This window comes from Apostichopus japonicus, chromosome 3 (assembly GCF_037975245.1).
Source record: "Apostichopus japonicus isolate 1M-3 chromosome 3, ASM3797524v1, whole genome shotgun sequence".
Lineage (NCBI taxonomy): Eukaryota > Metazoa > Echinodermata > Holothuroidea > Aspidochirotida > Stichopodidae > Apostichopus > Apostichopus japonicus.
Window position 1 is genome coordinate 21,930,429 of NC_092563.1, and position 20,822 is coordinate 21,951,250.

The window sequence follows — 20,822 nt, forward strand, 5'->3', positions numbered from 1 at the left end:
TATTTTTGGAATGGACCTTATGGGCTTTCGGAAAATATCTAAGGACATTTTGACTGTTTTAATTGATTCTGACTTGTGAACACAAAGTACTGAGGACGACTTCGTTACAGGTGTAACTTGATATAACCCTTACTTATTTAGCTACACGTACCACTATGATGTAATTTCGCGCAACTAGTACACACGCCAAGTGCAGCTAACATAACAGAAGAGTCCATCCATATTCTGCTCTATGAGTCCAAACAACACCTCTCCCGGGGTCAGTTGAAACAAGAACTCGTGAGTGATTAATTAAATTTAAAGCAACAATGAGTTATTTGATCTATATCCATTCATTTTGAAACGTTCATCGATCTTACATTGGTAATTTAATCCCGATGCATTCCGGGTAACTAGCTAGGTTGTAAGTAGTATAGCGGCATTAGGCAACATGTTTGAATCTTACAGACTACAGTAGACCATGGGAGTACTAACGTATCACCCGGGCCAAACTTCCACAATGTTAGACAGAAGCCTAAAGTAAGTTTACAGTGGTCAAAATGGAATCATCAATTGATATAAATTCCATCCAAGCTCATCTCATGGAATTTAGTTACAAATAGACACAGATGTTTCACTTTGTAAGTGCTAGTTTCTTAAAAGTAACCACACCCACTAGTGATTTGATGTGTGGTCATTATTCTTCAAGGCATAAGACTGGTTGCAAAACAGACTTACTGAGTTATGTAGATAATACAGTAAGTCTTATTTCTAATTCTTTTATGTTTCAAATCAAGATTTACAACTTTTGCAGACAGTGGCAAATTTCCCTGCATATTTTTTTTTCTTCTCTTGTGCCAATCTTAGAGTAATACACTGGAAATAAACAGCCCGAGCTTGCAATGAGAACTTGAACATTTGAAAACGTAGTCAGAAGACTTGAAAATGGAGAGGACCGCCCGGAAGAAGTTTCTAACTGTATCTGAAAGTGAATTATTCAAATCCCTCAGTGAAAGTGACTTACAAAGGCTCCAATCATACAAACAGCTAATGAAAATAATTCCCCCCCAAAAATCTTCAAATTGGCCAAGATATCTCTGTTATTCAGCGATCATTTTCATCCTGTTTCTGCTAACACCAGTGTTTGTGCTATGTCTTGTACACAATGGTATCTTCAAGGAGGTAGAATTTCTTCAAGATGCTCACCTGGCTTTGTGTAGGATGTTTATGGAGGACTATATGGAATTTGATTTACACAGAGAGGCCTGCATACTAGAGACCATTGAAGGGATTGAGGATGTTTTTCGGCCCCCAGTTGACTGCTCAATCTGCTACAATGTCACCAAAGTCGAGAGGGTGTCAGGAATTACTGTTGCTGATTTTGAGGAAAAGTTTGCATATTCATCTAGACCTGTGGTGATTACAGATGCCATGAACGATTGGACTGCCGTGGAGAAATTTAGCTTTGAGTATTTGCGATCAGTGTATCGTAACGATAGCCCGGCATTGAACAGAGCGTCCAGCGAATGTCAGTTTTTCCCGTATAAGACAAAGTTTGGATCTCTGAGAGATGTTTTCGCGATGAGTTCAGAAAGAGCTAGACTACAAGATGGCTCAAAGCCATGGTATATTGGATGGTTAGTATGAATTTGAATATTGGCAACTTAGAATGAAAAAAATGAATTGGGAAAATTTTAGAGACAAATCACATATTTCCCTTCAAAAGACTGAATAGAAATCAAAGGAACTTTATATAAAGAAATTTAAATAATTTATTCACAAGAATAACATTGTGGTACTACAGTAGTAGCCTATTAAAATCACTTTATAGATCAGTGCAGTCAATGCACTGAAGTATGGAGTGAATGCAATGAGGTATTTGCTGGTCCTAACAGAGAATTGTTGGTATGCTACCATACTCCAAACAATAACCCAAGATTTTCCCATGACCCTAAATTTTGAATGAACTCCATATTGATGAAGCCCATACTGTATAGAGTGATTCAATATTGGTTTTACGGTAAATTCTGTCGGTCGGAAATTATATTCATGTGGTACTATGTTCATTAATACAAAAGTTAAGTCTTGCCACTTGTATCAAATAGATCTAGCTCAAAATTTACCCAAAAAAACTTTTTACACAAGAATTGCCTATCATAGGTGTCATTCTGGAAATATTCTTTATCCTCCACAATTCCTCTCTAGAATATTTTTATGATACATATTTTTCTAATAAACATTGTCATTCCCACTGGTAGAGTAGCTCAATGCCAGTTCAGTCTTGCCAGCATTCTGTCATTTTGTTCCATTTTGTTTCCATATTTCAATTTTAGGAGCAACTGTGACTCTCTTGCAGCTAACACCTTACGACATCATTACAGTAGGCCATACTTCCTACCCTCTGATTCAGAGTCTAGCCGAACTGACTGGATTTTCATGGGAACACCTGGCTATGGTGCACCAATGCATGTAGGTTATTTCAGAAGTTAAGGCCTCCCACTACAATAGCACAAAATTAGCACTATCTTCATAATGAATCTCATTTGCAACTAAGCAAGAAATGTCTTGTTTGTCATTTGTATTAGCCTTGCCTAACTTAGGTAGAAGAGTCTATAAATGATTGCTAAATATTGTGACTGAGCTGTTGAATAGGCTAACTGCCAACAAACGATTTCATTGCATTTGTGTGTGGTGCAATGAACTACAGTAGGCTTCTGAATAGTACTCTAGTCAATGGTTGGGAACTGTTTTAGGGTGATTTAATAAGTGTCAAGAAACCAAACTTTTCAATTAGCATCTGTCATGCCTTTGTCTACACTAATTTAACCATCAGTTTGTATAGATGAGGTCCTCTTAGTGTGATGGGACAACTGAAGAGGCCAATGAGATATCCATTTCAAGTGCTAAGAATTCAATTCCTAGCATTTTATATGAGTTGCAAGGCACTACTGTAGTTACTAATTGGGCTTTGGGGTTGAAGTAGTGTTGAAAAAAAAATGGCAACCAGTTTACAACAAGTGAACATGATTACTAATCTTTTTAGCAAGTAAGTAAAAGTGTTTTTTCAATAGATACATTGGTTCAAATCAATTGACAACTACAAAACTGAACTCTGCAGTGATATCATGTTCAGGGTGTACTGTCGTTTACATAATTAACAATACCACTGATACGGTTACCCTAAAATGTTTTTTCCCTCGTTCTCGATCAGATCGACAATGTTGGCCTCCCATCATGGCAGGCGCAAGTAAAGGGTACTAAACAGTGGATTCTAGAACCCCCTCCAGAGTGTTACTTGGACTGTAGCCAACTTGAGGTAGTGGTCCATCCAGGAGAGATCAGTGAGTATCATGTTCATCCTTTTCTCTTTTTTTTCTTGTCAGATTTCAGTCTCACTGTCTAGATCAATAAACCGTCCCTTGACCTCAAATGTTCATTTTTGTTATCGAATTAGTTTTAGGTAGCTCTCCTTTAGGAGTTTGAATCACAGTTTATGTGACCATTGCTGTCCCATCTCCCCCCCCCCCCTGCCCCCCACGAATATAAATTGATTTAGTCTTTGTTTAATCTCATTTCCCACCTTGGCTAGGATATTTTACAACTCAGTTTGAAATGTGGGAACTTTACTACACAACACACCACTTCAGCAACCAACCACTTCAGCAACCAACCAACAGCTCCTAGGATATAAACACTACAAAATTATGAATGACAATGACCACCCACTATGTGTGTGTCTGGACAAAGCAGTTTTCTCTCGGAGTGTTAGGATGAGGCTGCTGTTGGCCAGTACAAATAGGCACCATCTTCTTTTATTCTACAATGTATAAAACTTCATAATTCAAATTTCAAACGCTAAATTTGTCACTGTGCACTGTTTTTATATGTCCTGCTTTGTTTATTCATTCTTGCCCCTTTGTAACTTTTTAGTATACTTGTATAATACTGTTTTTATGCAAGCATTTAGTTACCCTTTGTGGGGGTTTAATAAAGGTCATCTTATCAAATCTTAACCTTTATAAAGTGTTTAAAAGGTTTGAATGAGGATCAAAGGAAACCAGTATGTTGTTTTGCTTTAAAATTGTTTAACAATTCATGACTAAAGATTATGAGTAAGTAATGAACCAATCAAAATCTACATTACATATTTTAATATTCATGTAAACAAATCACCTGACTACACTTCCATTTGAGGTGATCTGAAAATTTCTTGTTGCAGTTGTTCTGGATACAAACCGATGGTTCCACCAGACTTACATCGAAGGCGATGACCTGAGCATCACCATTGGATCTGAATATGACTAGTAGTCTATGGCCTCTCAGAGTGACATCGCATGTGATGACCGTAGCATCACCAACAGATCCTGAAATGTGATTTATAGTCTATGGACAGGTGGAGTTATTTAAGAACTTAAAAATAAGTATCATCTTACAAGTTTTATATAAGCAATATTTTGTAACCCCTTTGCTGGCCCCCAGGCAAGTGACTCTTGTAGAGTTATACAGTCTTAGCCTGAAAAGTGAACCAGTTTTGTGTGTAGGAATTGGTGTATGGACATATTCCGCTTGAGGGTCTAGATGAATTAGTGCTATAGGCGTGTACTGAGGCCTGGCAGGTGGGCTTGTGGGGGTCACATGAGGTGAGGGTTTTGTCCAGCCATGGGTTGCAATTTTAATGAGTTTTACTGGGGAATTAAAGTACAATAGAAATAGACAATCTTTTTTTTTTTGGATTTAGGGTGTGACAAGTAGTTGTAGACAGATCTTCAGAGAGGAAGGAGTTAACAAATTAAAGCAAATACAGAGAGCAAGAGAAAACTCTTCCTGTCATTTTTTGGCCTGGAGATCAGTCTATAGCCTTTCAGAATCACATGTTTTATTCCTGTCACACATAAAATAGTGGTTTGATGTTCATAAAAAAAAATTAAAATTTAGAAACATCAAATCAGTCCTAAATTTTATATTGAATATTCTAGGTGTGAAAAAGTAACAGAATCATGTCGCAACGGTAGCCAATATCGAGATGGAACAGTTCTGTTTTACTATGTAAACGTACAGGCTTATCAAGCTACATTTCATTATGTTAATTTTGGTAATGGAAAGCAATTCGGGCTGCTTTAATAGTAACGCCTGGAATTTGGCAAAGTTTTCTTACTTTAGGTTCATGTAATTATAACAGCTGCAATTCTGTGCTGAGTTTGGCACAATTTTGTGGAACAATAATATTATGACCCCCCCAAAAAAAAGCCTTTGTCTATGAAACGATGAAACATAATTTTAAGATATGTACATCACACAATGAACAGATTATTTTGTTGTAGGTTTACAAACGTAAACTAAGTTTGGGTACTAGTGGTAATTTCTAACTGACCATTTCAAATATTTTATCTTTGGTATTTTATTTTTATATCAGGCTTCCAAATGCATAAACTTCCAGATTTTATTTTTAACATTCCTGCCAACATTTATCATGACAAGCTTAATAGTTTTTACCAATGCATTTTGTTGTGATAAGATTATATGTTGTGTAAAAGTAAGTGGGCCTGACATTTCGATCCTAGCAGGATCTTCTTCAGAGGCTGAATGAGAAGCAACATTGACAGAATTGAAATCATGCTTTCTTGCCTATTTGATAAATACACATTTCTAAAATAAAGTGCATTATTCCTTTTGTCATATATTCTTTATTCGATTTCCCTGTGCATGTAATTTTAATGCTAAAAGTAATCAAAATGCCTCTATTAAGGCACGATAAGCTGTGTATAAAAATTATATTACAGCCAAGAATATGCTGCAGTGAGTTGTAAATGCAAGATGTTGCATTGAAGTATGTCACATTGCCATTGTATCTATCCACCAACTAGTTGAAGAAAACGTCCACAACTGCAGAAAAGGGGAGAGGGTGGGGGGGGGGGGCTTGTTCTGTCTAAAGTGGTTAACTATGGTTGCACCTCACTGCACTTCAGTGGACCAGCATGAGTTTGAAATTTAACATTTTTATTAACAGAAAAGTGTACTGAAATGTTTTCTAAAGTTGGCATATGTGAGAAAGTTGAACATATGAGCAAATAATCTAGAAACAAATTAAGATTTGACTATTTGGGCAATGGGAATATTTTGTTATTTCCTCCCTCTTTTATCCTGCTGTCGAAAGGCTGTATAGATTTGAAGATCTATCAATCCCTGGAATGGGGGACTTCATGGTGAGCACTTGTACTAGGGTGACCAGATGTCCCTGATTTCAGGAGACAGTCAAGGGTAATTTGCCCAGATTTGAATACTCCTGAGGGAATATTCCCAAATTTGTAGAAGGCCCTAATTTAATTCCAATCTGACCTTCAATTTGACCTTGCGGCTTAACTATAAGCTTTGATTGTTTACAATCACAAACCTAAGGCTTGTTCATGATTCACAGATGAATGCAACCAAATACTTTCATAGCCTATAATCCACTTGGACTTTTTATTTTTGAATTGGACTTTTATATTGGACGAGGTACTTTTAGGGCCCTTATAGACATACAGAGTAGGCAACATTCCCTTGATGTCAATATGTGGGGGTCAATATCATGTCCCCGGATTTTGTGAAAACTATGCGGCCACCTTTTAAGTTATACCAGTGACAAGGAGGGTTGAGATCCATCATAAATGCATGTGTGCGGCAAAAGCATTCCAAGATATCAATTCTCTTCGCATCTCCATGTCCTGCCATAAAGGTCACTGTCAGTTACGATTTCAAGTGGAAACACACATACTCAAATCATTACATGGCTTTACATGAAGTTATGGCAGAGTACAACAGAATTTCTTTACATACTTCTGTATTCCAACATACTTTAAGTGCCATTCACAACATTTAAACTGCTACTACAGTATTCAGAACCAGAGGCATATTTGCCAACAAATTTTGGCTTAATATTGTTTGTCTAAATGCTCCATGTAAGAAAATAAGCTAGAATACTAGCAAACAAACTAATATCATCATTGCAACAGATACAAAGAAGCAAACTTTAATATTAACTGAAATACTTGTCCATGGGTAACTTAAATAATGCTCTTGAATTAAAACAATTCTTACATCATGAAATACGAGACCAAAAATTCCTGGTTGGCCATGTAATCGCCTGAGATTTCATTTTTGAAATGAAAAAAATTGTACTTTTCATGTATTTTAAAACTTTGCATTTTATTCCATACACTATCCTTGAGGCAAAACACAAGATAGTTCCAAATCTTTTCTTCAAGTTCTTGCCACCCCCCCCCCCCCCCTCATATCTGGTTCACAAGTTTAAACAGATTATTCTGTATGTTATTCTGTATGTATTCAACTTTGTGTTTTGGAATTACTGAAGAGGTCAGTTACTTCCTTGCACAAACACGTCATTTCACGATATTCTCGGATGAGATTCATCTCAGCTTGTCTTCATCATCGCCATTCTCTTCTCCCGGTTCCTTTCTCTCAGTTTGCTGTACATCTCTGTCTTCCTTGTCCATTATCTCCATCTCGTCAAAATCGTCAATGTCAACCAATCTCTTCTTACCAAACGTTGGTGGCCCGAGGAGCGTCTCCACATCGGCGTAATTCAAGACTTCTTTCTCGAGGAGACTTCCAGCGAGCTTATGAAACAAAACGTACACCGGGGTCATGAATATTAAGCATCAACAGATACACCATGCTTGAAAACAATGACCAATTTTTCCAACGTACTAATAGACACAAGACATAAAATACTCAATGAAGGTTTTCAAACACCTGTTATGTATGACATGAAATGCAAGAAAAAAAAACACACAATACTTTGACCTTTATTTAGTAGCAGAGCAAGACAGATAACACAACAAACGTTGAATATGAGAAGCAGCTGCTTCATTACTCTTGCTTTTAAGGCCCGGTCACACTACAGCGATATTTTATCGGAATATGGTCCGATTTTTCCGATTTTAGGCCGAAGAGTGAGGTTTGTGGTAGTGAATGTAATGAACGCAGTGGAATATTCGAATACCTACTCCAAATCTGAGGGGTTCTGGAACGGACTACATTTTGAACTGACGTCACATCGAAAAACGATAACAATCGTAAGAGAATCGGATAGCTATCCGATAAAAGGAAACGGAGTCAATATCAAAAGTTAGGAGAGGGCTATTCCACATCGGAATGGCTCAACAGATAGCAAATCAGGTCCTTTATCACTGTGGCTAGAAGACCCGAAAGAAAAACTGGCTGTTTCGATTCCTCCTGGAAAATCGGATAGTATTCCGATAAAAAATCGGTATAGTGTGACCGGGCCTTTATGATATGAAGAATTTGTTCATTTTTCTTCTTTTCAATCTCCTGCATCCTGTCATCTCACTTCCATTTTGTTTTTTATATTAGTTTACTGTTCGATGTACAAAGTAAACATTTTGACTATCTGCTTCTTAACAAGGGTCCTGTGTGTCTGTCTTTCGAATAAGATAATGCTAGGATCGATATGTTATAAAACAAACAGTTGCATATCCCATTTAATGTATTTTCAGTGATGCTACTCTCAAGGTTCCCAAAACTGAATCTGTTTGCCGTCCTTTCGGTTCTGACAATGAGCTTTTTATGGCTTGACTGCCATGATTAAACTTGCTTGAAGTTCATGGTAAAGTCATATGATAGAAACAAATCCAAAAAGCCATCTAGCATATATTAAAGTGCATTTTGTTGGCTCTGCCCAAGTAAAGCTTTCTTAAGTCCTTTTTACGTCAACATAAACTACGTAGACGGACCATTTAAGACATCAATGAAATATTGATCACTTTAAAAAAAATGCAATAATCACCAAATCTAGTTTATCTTTATTTGCAGCCAGTATCGCTTCCGTCTTTCTGTAAGCTTCGTTAACAATTTTCCTAGCCTCCTGAAAATATCAAAATTACAAAAAATTCATACCTTTGAAAACTTTTGAAATTTAAAGATCAACAATGTAAACATAGACAACTCTCAAATAAGGTTTAACATCGCAGACAAACAGAGAGCCTGGTGACCATGGCATGCCAAGAAGGCACAAGAGGTGATGGCCATTATGAGTTCAACCTGGTTAACCCCCCCCCCTTGGTTTATGACCGGACAAAACGGTGATTTCCGGGTATCACGTGATCTACGAGGGTAACCAGTCTTCCTTATCCTACTCCTTGAGCTATCCATTAGCAAAGATAAAGGAAGTTTGCTTTGGTTCCTTCATAGATCACCCTAACCAGGTTGAATGGCACTATTACTCACAAACCTCTCCCCAAATGTTATATTTCTTTATCAATAGTGTCACTTACCAGTCACAGAGTACTTCACGTTTGTTGAGAATTTTGGTTACAAGGGAATCCATAAGTCAGCTCAACCACACTAAAAGGAGGTAATATTCTGCTCTACTTTATTTCCCTACAACCATGCACATCTTCCCGGCATGCGATATTTTCAGCTTATTCTTGTAGAGAAAATGCAAGAGCTGTTTGTCATTGCTAATTATATGTGATCACTTGGAGTTTTTTTACCAAATGCTAGACTCCAGTTGGATCCCAAGGGAAATATTTTCTTTTCCACTTTTTTACCAGTCCCATTTTCAATCCTTTGTAATGTTATGAAAACCAGATTATTTGTCACTGAAATACCACATAAATACAGAGTCAACACGTTTTAAAGTTCTAAACTGGTGTTTGGGGGGGGGGGGGGTGAGAGAATTTCAAAATAGTTCTATTAAATATCCATCCAGTGACTTCATATTTTCCACAAAAAGACTCCAATAAACTAAACTTTTACTGACATTTATAATTATTGGTAGAGAGCTGGGCTTCTAATCCAGAGGTCACTACTTTGAATCCCTTCCTAGCCATACATTTCTTTGCTCTTTTCCATTGTCTAAAATTTACATTTTTTATTTAATTATATACTTACAGTAATTATAATAAGCTCCCATTTATCAGGATTCTCACATTTACAATGTAATATTCTTTATAAGTTTTATCCCCACAAGCAAAAATTCCTTTGAAAATTTCCTGTATGGTAAAGTGACTATATTTGTTTTTGGAATCCGGGGTCACACTAATGTGATCAACTCCCCCCCACCCCCTACACTGCATTTACACTGTACGTTGAAAGGAGGGTTAAAATTTTGAAAGCCTCTCCCTTCTTTGATGGTGCTATGTTTGAAGGATGAAGGTCAAATGCTCACTGACGTTTAGAGCACCTCATCCAGAAACGAGTATTTTATCCAAGATAAAAATCCAATACCAGAAGGCTTGAAGGTTGTTGGAAGTCAGACTATTCTGTAATTTCAAACAATCTGGCGTGTGGCTTTTATCTGTGGGTCAGGAATGAACTTAACATATTTAGCTGTCAACAGTCATAGCTTACAATCGAGCTGTTTCTATGAAATCACGATCAAACGGGTAAAAATTGATAACTTAAAAACTTGGGGAATTCTTCAGGATAGTAGATCGACCCCTAAGTATAATCTGGGGACAGTATACATACGGGGATGGTATATCTACTCCAGGGTCGTTCCCCGGAAATTGGGGACATCGAGTCACCTTCATGCGAGGAGTGATGACCTTTAATTACCTGGTCAATAACATGCTGCAGTCGGCGACTGTAGGGCTTCCTTCCAGCGTCTCCGCTGTCTCCGTCCGGGAAAGAAACATTTCCAACCTTATCATTCATGCCGTACTGGCTGATTTGGGCGTACGCCATTTTGGTGACCCTGCTTAGATCATCTTGAGCACCTGTTATAAATTGGAGACATAGCCACAGTTTTTAATGGTCTTAGTATTGTTAAGTGTTGGAAGTGAAAGAGCAAGAAAGATAATTGGATAGGATAGGTTTTACAAAGAGGTCTTGTGTTAAAATTCAAATAAAAAAACAACAAATACAATGTTAATCATAAATTTTGTTTTCTTTTTAAAATGATCCATTCTTTGATGGTGATACTAATAGCCGACAATAAACTTACCGGTAGTGACTCTATTGAACATTAACGCTTCAGCAACTCTTCCCCCGAGAGCCATACACATCCTGTCAAACAGCTGGAAAATGAAAACAAATGAATAAACATGCCTCTAATTAGAGCTCTCCCAAGGTACTAACGTCTCTTTCGAAATGAGAAAGGAGAGATGTTACTTATTCATCAACTGGACATATTCTGTATAAGGTCCTCCCCAATCTTAACTAAAGTCAGAATCTTGAGTAACTTGACAAATCTTGATGTTGACAGTGAAGCCCTGTGCTTTCATTTTGCTTAATACCTAAAATACATTTAACACAAGATTACATAGTTGGTTACAGTATGGAGCATACACTGTTTGTTTTCATATACTCCAAACCACATATATATTTTACCCAGCTTTTTAGACAAAGAAATTTACTTTCTCTCATATCATCCAGATTCTACTACTAAAATGTCCAATTACAATAAATCATCACAATATCTTAATATAATCTTTAGCACAATTTTCTGCAATAATGAACTTTTGCAATGAAAATCATCTACAGTCTTCTGCAAGTATAACAGGAATGTTTCTCTTCTTTTTGATCGTTTTGGTAATTTATACCAACCTGCTCTTTGGACATGAGCTTAAATTCTGTTGGTAAATATTGGGCAAATCCAAGTGCAGAACTTGTCCTTGGTATGATGGATATTTTGAGCAGTGCGTCCGTGTGTTCCAGCAACCAGCCTGTCAATGCGTGACCTGATTCATGGTAAGCCACAACCTTCCTCTCCTCCTTCGAAAGGACACTGCTGGTCTTTTCTGCGCCTGCGACCACTCTCTCCACGGCGTACTCAAAGTCCTGGACGTCGACGACCTTCCTCCCATTCCTCGCGGCATAGAGGGCAGCCTCGTTGGTTAAATTAGCAATGTCAGCACCTGTTGAGGTGGAGTGAAAAAGAAAAAGAAAATACACATTCAATAAATAGCATCATTTGTGATAAATATAGTAGCAGCTCTCCTTATTAGATCATCATCAGCCATAGTAGCATAAAATGTAGCATAATCTAGGATCCATAAAGCACGGTTTGTCAGAAACGATAATCTAGGATCGATAAAGACTTGGCCAAGTCGTTTGCAATACTTTTTTTCTCGAGAGCAAACTACTGTACATGCCTCAGAGTCCATTTCTGCCTATCATGAATGTGCTTGCCCACTGTAGCTTACATGCCCGAGGATCTGTCTGATACATACGTCTTGGACATTTCTCCAACGAGTGGCATGAACTTCTGCTAATCAAAAAATCTTTATTAATACTGTTGTTACAAAATTACTTGTCATGTGATATCAAGTTCTTCCACAGCAATTAGCGACAGTCTCGCAGTGTACAAACCAATCTAAGGCCAAGAGATGTTCACTGCAGGAGGAAGGGCTTGAATAAACATTTTGGGGGAAGTGGACCCAAATGGCCAACCTGATTGGCTTCTTCGCTTTTCCGAAGTAAATCTGCCAAAATCAAAGGGAAACATACGATAGCTGTTTCCTTCATTTTTAGTCATCCTCAGTCAATTTGACCATTATAACAATAGACAACTCTTCTGGTATTAAATGAATACTCTGTCTGTGTTTATGTGCTCACCACTCATTCCTGGTGAAAGTTGAGCTAGTCTTGTAGAGTATTCAGATGCTGGCTTCTTTAACTTCAGTTTCTTCAGATGGACTTCAAATATTTCCTTCCTCTCGATAAGCGTTGGACTGTCAATCAGAATGTGCCTATCAAATCGTCCAGGTCTCAGCAACGCCTGGCAAAATGAGAGCACTATTACTATTACTATTACAGCATCATAAACGCAAGTAAAATTTCATACACTTTTCAGTGTTACTTGTCAATAAGATGAAGACAGATCTCCATTGGTAAATTTCTCAACAGGTGGCTGTAGCGAACGATTACAATTATATTTGCTACAGTCCCAATTCTTACATGCAAATTAGGCTAGGCTGGGTGCCTTCACTGTAGTGATGGGTAGTGTGGCAGGTATAGGCAGAGAGTTCAGATTTGATTTGAGAAGCAGCAAACCTTTCCAAATTTAAACATCTGCCCTGACCTTCAATTGCAAGAAACTTACCAATGGAGATCTGTATCAGACAGTGGAAAAATTTACTCTGTGAATATATCCAACTGCTATTAGGAAGTATATGAAGACTAGACCATCAAATTTACCGTCCTGCTGACCTGGTAGTCAGTGGGGACTCGTATTGAAGAGTTGTTTGCCTGTAGCATGTACCCTGCCTCATTGGCATAGGAAGGTACTTTTGAGTGGGGGGGGGCTGAAGGCTGATGGCCGGCCTGGGAGGGGTCTAAAGAAAGGGGGTGTCCCCCTCCTCTTTGGAAAATTTTTTGCATTTCCAGGTGACCTCAGATGCAATTTGGTAGATTATAGCACACTTCAACCCACCCACTCCATTTTGTATATAATTTTGCATTTTCACCTGGCCTTAGATGCAATTTGGTGCTCCAAATGAGATTTTTTCTCTCATTTGGAAATGAAAAAGGGGTTTTCTGACTTGCAAAGCGGGGGGGGGGGGGGAGTATTAGTACTCATATACATGCTTAGAGCCTTGTACTCATCCTGGTACTCATACCAAAGGGAATTCTACTTGTAGTTGTACTTATGCTACTAGTCTATCATCCTGTCAACATCAATGAGTTTATAAAAAGATGTTGCTTCCTATTTATCTACATGCAGAGCATGCATGCACTTTAACATAAAGTGATATTGTTTCTTCAGGAGGTAAGGGACCCAAAGTTTAGTGTGCTAGATGATTACTATATCTACCAGTCTTTTCCAGTTAATAAAACAAAATATGTTTGTACCTTATCCAAGACATCTGCCCTGTTGGTCGATGCCAGCATGGTGACCCCCTTCTGTGTGCCCATACCATCCATCTCCACCAGCAACTGGTTCAGGGTCTGTTCCTCCTCAGGGGATGAACCCATGGCAGCACTGCAGAGAAAAAAGGCATGAAAAAATAGGAATACCTAATATGGTAAGAATAAATCACAAAGTAATGTTGCATGTTTATGAGGGGTGGAGGGAGGGGGTGGAAACTGGTATAAAAAATATAAAAAATTGCCAAACTGCTTCTTTTTTTGTGACATAAAGGAATCATTTCATAATTAATAATCTCATTTTAACATAGTCCAAATATTTATACCATAAAAGACTCTACCAGGTGTTCTTTAGATACAAAAATTTTCCAACCCGTTTTTAACACACACACAAAAAAAGAAGCATGATTTAATCTAATTTACATTTTCACAATAAAAGACACTGCCAGTTGTTTTGAGATCTAAGGGAAACAGATAAATAAGTCTTACAGCATCATACACGCAAGTAAAATTTCATACACTTTTCAGTGTTACTTGTCAATAAGATGAAGACATAGAAATACATGTGACCATACCTTCCCTGTCGTTTTCTGCCAATGGCATCCAGTTCATCAATGTAAACGATGCAGGGCGACCTCTTTCTGGCCTCTTTGAATAAATCCCTCACCCTAGCAGCTCCCAGACCGCCAATCATTTCCACAAACTCGGACCCTGCCATAGCGAGAAACGGTACGTTGGCTTCCGTAGCAACAGCCTTGGCCAGTAGGGTCTTACCGCACCCAGGGGGACCTAACAGGAGGGCACCCTTTGGGACCTAAATATTATGAGCAAATTGATAGAAACAGTCCTCAATGAAAAGACATTTTCAATACAAACAAATTTACTAAGAGAATTTAGTCAGTATATGACATGAGATACTTTCATGACTGGAAATTTCCTCTAAAATGGATATATAAAACTAACCATCTAAACAGGTTCAAAATCAAATACAAATGAATGAGGGAGTAAGTGGTGTATGGGGCTAGATGGGGAGTTAGTGGTGTATGGGGCTGGATGGGGAGTTAATGATAGATGGGATGTGAGTCTGGATGGGGAGTTAGTGATGGATGGGGTGTGGGGCTGGATGGGGAGTTAGTGATGGATGGGGTGTGGGGCTGGATGGGGAGTTAGTGATGGATGGGGTGTGGGGCTGGATGGGGAGTTAGCGGTGTATGGGGATGGGTGGGGAGTTAGTGATGAATGCGGTGTGGGGCTGGATGGAAAGTTAGTGATGGATGGGGTGTGAGGCTGGATGGGGAGTTAGTGATGGATGGGGTGTGGGGCTGGATGGGGAGTTAGTGATGGATGGGGTGTGGGGCTGGATGGGGAGTTAGTGGTGTATGGGGTTGCATGGGGAGTTGGTGATGGATGGGGTGTGGGGCTGGATGGGGAGTTAGTGATGCATGGGGTGTGGGGCTGGATGAGGAGTTAGTGATGGATGGGGCTAGGGGCTGGATGGGGAGTTAGTGATGGATGGGGTGTATGGGGCTGGATGGGGAGTTAGTGATGGATGGGGTGTGGGGCTGGATGGGGAGTTAGTGATGGATGGGGTGTGGGGCTGGATGGGGAGTTAGTGATGGATGGGGTGTGGGGCTGGATGAGGAGTTAGTGATGGATGGGGTGTGGGGCTGGATGGGGAGTTAGTGATGGATGGGGTGTGGGGCTGGATGGGGAGTTTGTGGTGTATGGGGCTGGATGGGGAGTTAGTGGTGTATGGGGTGGGGGCTGGATGTGGAGTTAATGATGGATGGGGTGTGGGGCTGGATGGGGAGTTAGTGATGGATGGGGTGTGGGGCTGGATGGGGAGTTAGTGATGGATGGGGTGTGGGGCTGGATGGGGAGTTAGTGATGGATGGGGTGTGGGGCTGGGTGGGGAGTTAGTGATAGATGGGGTGTGGGGCTGGATGTGGAGTTAATGATGGATGGGATGTGGGGCTGGATGGGGAGTTAGTGATGGATGGGGTGTGGGGCTGGATGTGGAGTTAATGAATGATGATATAAAACTAACCATCTAAACAGGTTCAAAATCAAATACAAATGAATGAGGGAGTTAGTGGTGTATGGGGCTAGATGGGGAGTTAGTGGTGTATGGGGCTGGATGGGGAGTTAGTGATGGATGGGGTGTGGGGCTGGATGAGGAGTTAGTGATGGATGGGGTGTGGGGCTGGATGGGGAGTTAGTGATGGATGGGGTGTGGGGCTGGATGGGGAGTTAGTGATGGATGGGGTGTGGGGCTGGATGGGGAGTTAGTGATGGATGGGGTGTGGGGCTGGATGGGGAGTTAGCGGTGTATGGGGATGGGTGGGGAGTTAGTGATGAATGCGGTGTGGGGCTGGATGGAAAGTTAGTGATGGATGGGGTGTGAGGCTGGATGGGGAGTTAGTGATGGATGGGGTGTGGGGCTGGATGGGGAGTTAGTGATGGATGGGGTGTGGGGCTGGATGGGGAGTTAGTGGTGTATGGGGTTGCATGGGGAGTTAGTGATGGATGGGGTGTAGGGCTGGATGGGGAGTTAGTGATGCATGGGGTGTGGGGCTGGATGAGGAGTTAGTGATGGATGGGGCTAGGGGCTGGATGGGGAGTTAGTGATGGATGGGGTGTATGGGGCTGGATGGGGAGTTAGTGATGGATGGGGTGTGGGGCTGGATGGGGAGTTAGTGATGGATGGGGTGTGGGGCTGGATGGGGAGTTAGTCATGGATGGGGTGTGGGGCTGGATGAGGAGTTAGTGATGGATGGGGTGTGGGGCTGGATGGGGAGTTAGTGATGGATGGGGTGTGGGGCTGGATGGGGAGTTTGTGGTGTATGGGGCTGGATGGGGAGTTAGTGGTGTATGGGGTGTGGGGCTGGATGTGGAGTTAATGATGGATGGGGTGTGGGGCTGGATGGGGAGTTAGTGATGGATGGGGTGTGGGACTGGATGGGGAGTTAGTGATGGATGGGGTGTGGGGCTGGATGGGGAGTTAGTGATGGATGGGGTGTGGGGCTGGGTGGGGAGTTAGTGATAGATGGGGTGTGGGGCTGGATGTGGAGTTAATGATGGATGGGATGTGGGGCTGGATGGGGAGTTAGTGATGGATGGGGTGTGGGGCTGGATGTGGAGTTAATGAATGATGATATAAAACTAACCATCTAAACAGGTTCAAAATCAAATACAAATGAATGAGGGAGTTAGTGGTGTATGGGGCTAGATGGGGAGTTAGTGATGGATGGGGTGTGGGTCTGGATGAGGAGTTAGTGATGGATGGGGTGTGGGGCTGGATGGGGAGTTAGTGATGGATGGGGTGTGGGGCTGGATGGGGAGTTTGTGGTGTATGGGGCTGGATGGGGAGTTAGTGGTGTATGGGGTGTGGGGCTGGATGTGGAGTTAATGATGGATGGGGTGTGGGGCTGGATGGGGAGTTAGTGATGGATGGGGTGTGGGGCTGGATGGGGAGTTAGTGATGGATGGGGTGTGGGGCTGGATGGGGAGTTAGTGATGGATGGGGTGTGGGGCTGGGTGGGGAGTTAGTGATAGATGGGGTGTGGGGCTGGATGTGGAGTTAATGATGGATGGGATGTGGGGCTGGATGGGGAGTTAGTGATGGATGGGGTGTGGGGCTGGATGTGGAGTTAATGAATGATGATATAAAACTAACCATCTAAACAGGTTCAAAATCAAATACAAATGAATGAGGGAGTTAGTGGTGTATGGGGCTAGATGGGGAGTTAGTGGTGTATGGGGCTGGATGGGGAGTTAGTGATGGATGGGGTGTGGGGCTGGATGAGGAGTTAGTGATGGATGGGGTGTGGGGTTGCATGGGGAGTTAGTGATGGATGGGGTGTGGGGCTGGATGGGGAGTTTGTGGTGTATGGGGAGTTAGTGGTGTATGGGGTGTGGGGCTGGATGTGGAGTTAATGATGGATGGGGTGTGGGGCTGGATGGGGAGTTAGTGATGGATGGGGTGTGGGGCTGGATGGGGAGATAGTGATGGATGGGGTGGGTGATGGATGGGGTGTGAGGCTGGATGGGGAGTTAGTAATGGATGGGGTGTGGGGCTGGATGGGGAGTTAGTGATGGATGGGGTGTGGGGCTGGATGGGGAGTGATGGATGGGGTGTGGGGCTGGATGGGGAGTTAGTGATGGATGGGGTGTGGGGCTGGATGGGGAGTTAGTGATGGATGGGGTGTGGGGCTGGATGAGGAGTTAGTGATGGATGGGGTGTAGGGCTGGATGGGGAGTTAGTGATGGATGGGGTGTGGGGCTGGATGGGGAGTTAGTGATGGATGGGGTGTGGGGCTGGATGGGGAGTTAGTGATGGATGGGGTGTGGGGCTGGATGGGGAGTTAGTGATGGATGGGGTGTGGGGCTGGATGGGGAGTTAGTGGTGTATGGGGCTGGATGGGGAGTTAGTGGTGTATGGGGTGTGGGGCTGGATGTGGAGTTAATGATGGATGGGGTGTGGGGCTGGATGGGGAGTTAGTGATGGATGGGGTGTGGGGCTGGTGGGGAGTTAGTGATGGATGGGGTGTGGGGCTGGATGGGGAGTTAGTGATGGATGGGGTGTGGGGCTGGGTGGGGAGTTAGTGATAGATGGGGTGTGGGGCTATATGTGGAGTTAATGATGGATGGGGTGTGGGGCTGGATGGGGAGTTAGTGATGGATGGGGTGTGGGCCTGGATGGGGAGTTAGTGATGGATGAGATGTGGTGCTGGACGGGGAGTTAGTGGTGAATGGGGCTGGATGGGGAGTTAGTGATGGATGTGGTGTGGGGCTGGATGGGGAGTTAGTGATGGATGGGGTGTGGGTCTGGATGGGGCGTGGGGCTGGATGGGGAGTTAGTGATGGATGGGGTGTGGGTGTAGGAGGAAAGGCTAATCATAGATCTTGTGGACAATCCACAATTGTAAGGTTCATATTCTTTGCTCATGATATGCAAAGAATATTCCCATATTGAATATATCTTGGACCAGGGAACCAATGTGTACAAGCTTCTCTAAACAATTCAGAACTCTTTAGAGTATAACATCAAACAAACAAACAAACCATTATGTAAGTGATTAAAACTTGCAATCAAACCCAGGATACAAGAATAAAGTGACATCATTCATTAAATAGTCACTCCATGGTGCTTGACATCAATCAACACATTTAAATAGTTATATTCAAATATCATGTGTCATTGAATAAGTACTATGAATGGAGGATAATTACTAGATGTTGTTTATCACACAGATTAACTGTACACTTACACTGTTAAGCAGGGATGACAGTTTGGCATTTTCAAATGCCCAAAAATGACAAATCTGGTGTTTTTCAAATCTCATTGGCCAAAGATATGAAAGCTTTGGCCGATCAAATATCTGACAGATTATTGTTTTTACTTTTTTTGACATTTCCTTTAATGGCTTACCATTTTAACAAAAAAGAAAGTCCTGAAAATTGTTAAATTCCCCCAAAGAACATGATTTCAACTATGTAGGCCTAACTAAAAAACAGTGGAATTGTTAGCACTGTTTCACTTCCTAATGTTCAGGTAAGAGACCCACAAATGTTGAACCCACACAGTGACAATGCCTACCCAAATACAGGGTCTATTGACATGAAATAACAGCGAATTTGTATTTGGCATTTTGCACCCCATTTGGTGGCAAATTTGGCAGGTTGAGTCACTTAAAAACTGGCAACCAACCCTGCTGTGAATTATACATGCTTCTACACTACTGTGACTGTAAGTACGATGTACAGTGTACAGTGTTACTACAGCAACCATCGCAACGATATCTGTACCTTCGCTCCTAGCTGTACAAATTTTTCTGGTTTCTTGAGATAATCCACAAACTCCATGACTTCAATCTTAGCTTGCTGCAGCCCAGCGACATCTTTGAAAGAGACACCTTTGCTACCACCCTCTTCAACCACTGTGAATTTGGCTTTAGCTGAGAAGAGAAGAAACAAGTTTACAGAAATCATTCTCTATAACACTACTCAAATGGGCAGCACAGGAAGCAAATCCAACAGCATGCCAATTCCAGCTCTTAAGGGGGTTTCAACAAGCCTGCTAAACCAAAAGTTGGTCCAAAATTTTGGGCTCGTTTTCGGCACAGGCCACCCTTTAAGGCCATTGACTTGAGGACCAATACCGACCTACCCTGTCCATTGCTCAATATAGATATAGTGAGATTTCTTGCCTCTCTCTGGCCATTTTCTCTGACTGATACTTCTCTCTGGCCCTTTATTAATTGAGAACCCCTGAGGCCCTTTATTAATTGAGAAATTAATTGAGAACCCCTGCTCTATAGCATTGTCAAAAACTTTGTCATGAAACTAATCCACCGGATACTATGAAAGGAGAGGGACCCAACATACATTCACTAAGATTATGAACAAATCAATAGGAAAGATCAAGTGAATGTAGCAACCTATATTGACACAAAGGCATTTAAAAAGGCATTTGAAAACTTATCTTTTTAGGCTTGAGTTTGGGCATTAATCTTATTTGTTGTTATTTTCACATTACTGTGCCCATTTTTATATATATTTAAAATTTTTATGTTCTTTATTGTGGTTTATAACCCTGTCTTATATCATTTTTTACTTTTATTGCTGTTGTTATTACTTTTAGGTTTTCTTAAGTTTGGTAGTTTTATATTCCAGGTATTGGTTCTTTTGTATAGTGCTCTTGAGCATGTTTTATTTCATGATAACAGCACTTTAATATTTATTTATTATTATTATTTATAAAGGCATAATAGCATCAAAGAAGTCCCATGATCCAGCTGATTTTGTGATCCATATTGCTGAAAGTGGCAAATGACTGTCTGATATTCATTTATTGATAAAAAGGCAACTGTTTAAGAAGCATACTTAGACACTTGTTATGGAAGGCTGTATTGAAGGAAAGAACTAATGGTACTAAAGCATACTTAAACACTTATTATGGAAAGGCTCTATTGAAGGAAAGAACTAATGGTACTAAAGCATACTTAAACACT

General features: G+C 41.0%; 2 protein-coding genes across 7 annotated transcripts in view; one reads left to right on the forward strand and one right to left on the reverse strand.

Moving 5' to 3' along the window:
* Positions 1–72: 72 nt before the first annotated feature.
* LOC139965483 (uncharacterized) lies at positions 73–5,211 on the forward strand. Of its 2 annotated transcripts, none has more exons than XM_071967889.1 (5): positions 73–279; positions 847–1,616; positions 2,313–2,448; positions 3,191–3,320; positions 4,199–5,211. In XM_071967889.1, the coding sequence occupies exons 2-5, from the start codon at positions 925–927 to the stop codon at positions 4,282–4,284; spliced, it is 1,044 nt and encodes a 347-aa protein (XP_071823990.1). In that variant the 5' UTR covers positions 73–279; positions 847–924; the 3' UTR covers positions 4,285–5,211. The 2 variants fall into 2 exon arrangements, with proteins under 2 accessions (XP_071823990.1, XP_071823991.1); XM_071967890.1 differs by lacking the exon at positions 73–279 and adding an exon at positions 337–519.
* Positions 5,212–7,377: 2,166 nt separating this feature from the next.
* Positions 7,378–20,822, reverse strand: part of LOC139965471 (mitochondrial inner membrane m-AAA protease component paraplegin-like) — a 92,273-nt gene continuing 78,828 nt past the window's right edge. For all 5 annotated transcript variants that reach the window (XM_071967848.1, XM_071967849.1, XM_071967850.1 and 2 more), the window contains 9 exons: positions 19,618–19,766; positions 14,385–14,623; positions 13,795–13,924; positions 12,559–12,721; positions 11,548–11,858; positions 10,946–11,018; positions 10,558–10,718; positions 8,786–8,863; positions 7,378–7,595 (listed from right to left, as the gene is read on the reverse strand). In XM_071967848.1, coding sequence (XP_071823949.1) covers positions 7,386–7,595; positions 8,786–8,863; positions 10,558–10,718; positions 10,946–11,018; positions 11,548–11,858; positions 12,559–12,721; positions 13,795–13,924; positions 14,385–14,623; positions 19,618–19,766 — 1,514 coding nt within the window. In that variant the 3' untranslated portion in view covers positions 7,378–7,385. The remainder of the gene's footprint in view (positions 7,596–8,785; positions 8,864–10,557; positions 10,719–10,945; positions 11,019–11,547; positions 11,859–12,558; positions 12,722–13,794; positions 13,925–14,384; positions 14,624–19,617; positions 19,767–20,822) is intronic.

Excerpts from the sequence above, each read along its gene's own strand:
- LOC139965483 (XM_071967889.1), top strand. The coding sequence starts at position 925 with ATGGAGAGGACCGCCCGGAAGAAGTTTCTAACTGTATCTGAAAGTGAA. Across the intron at positions 1,617-2,312 it reads AAGCCATGGTATATTGGATG|GAGCAACTGTGACTCTCTTG; the intron begins GTTAGTATGAAT and ends TTTCAATTTTAG. Across the intron at positions 2,449-3,190 it reads GCTATGGTGCACCAATGCAT|ATCGACAATGTTGGCCTCCC; the intron begins GTAGGTTATTTC and ends GTTCTCGATCAG.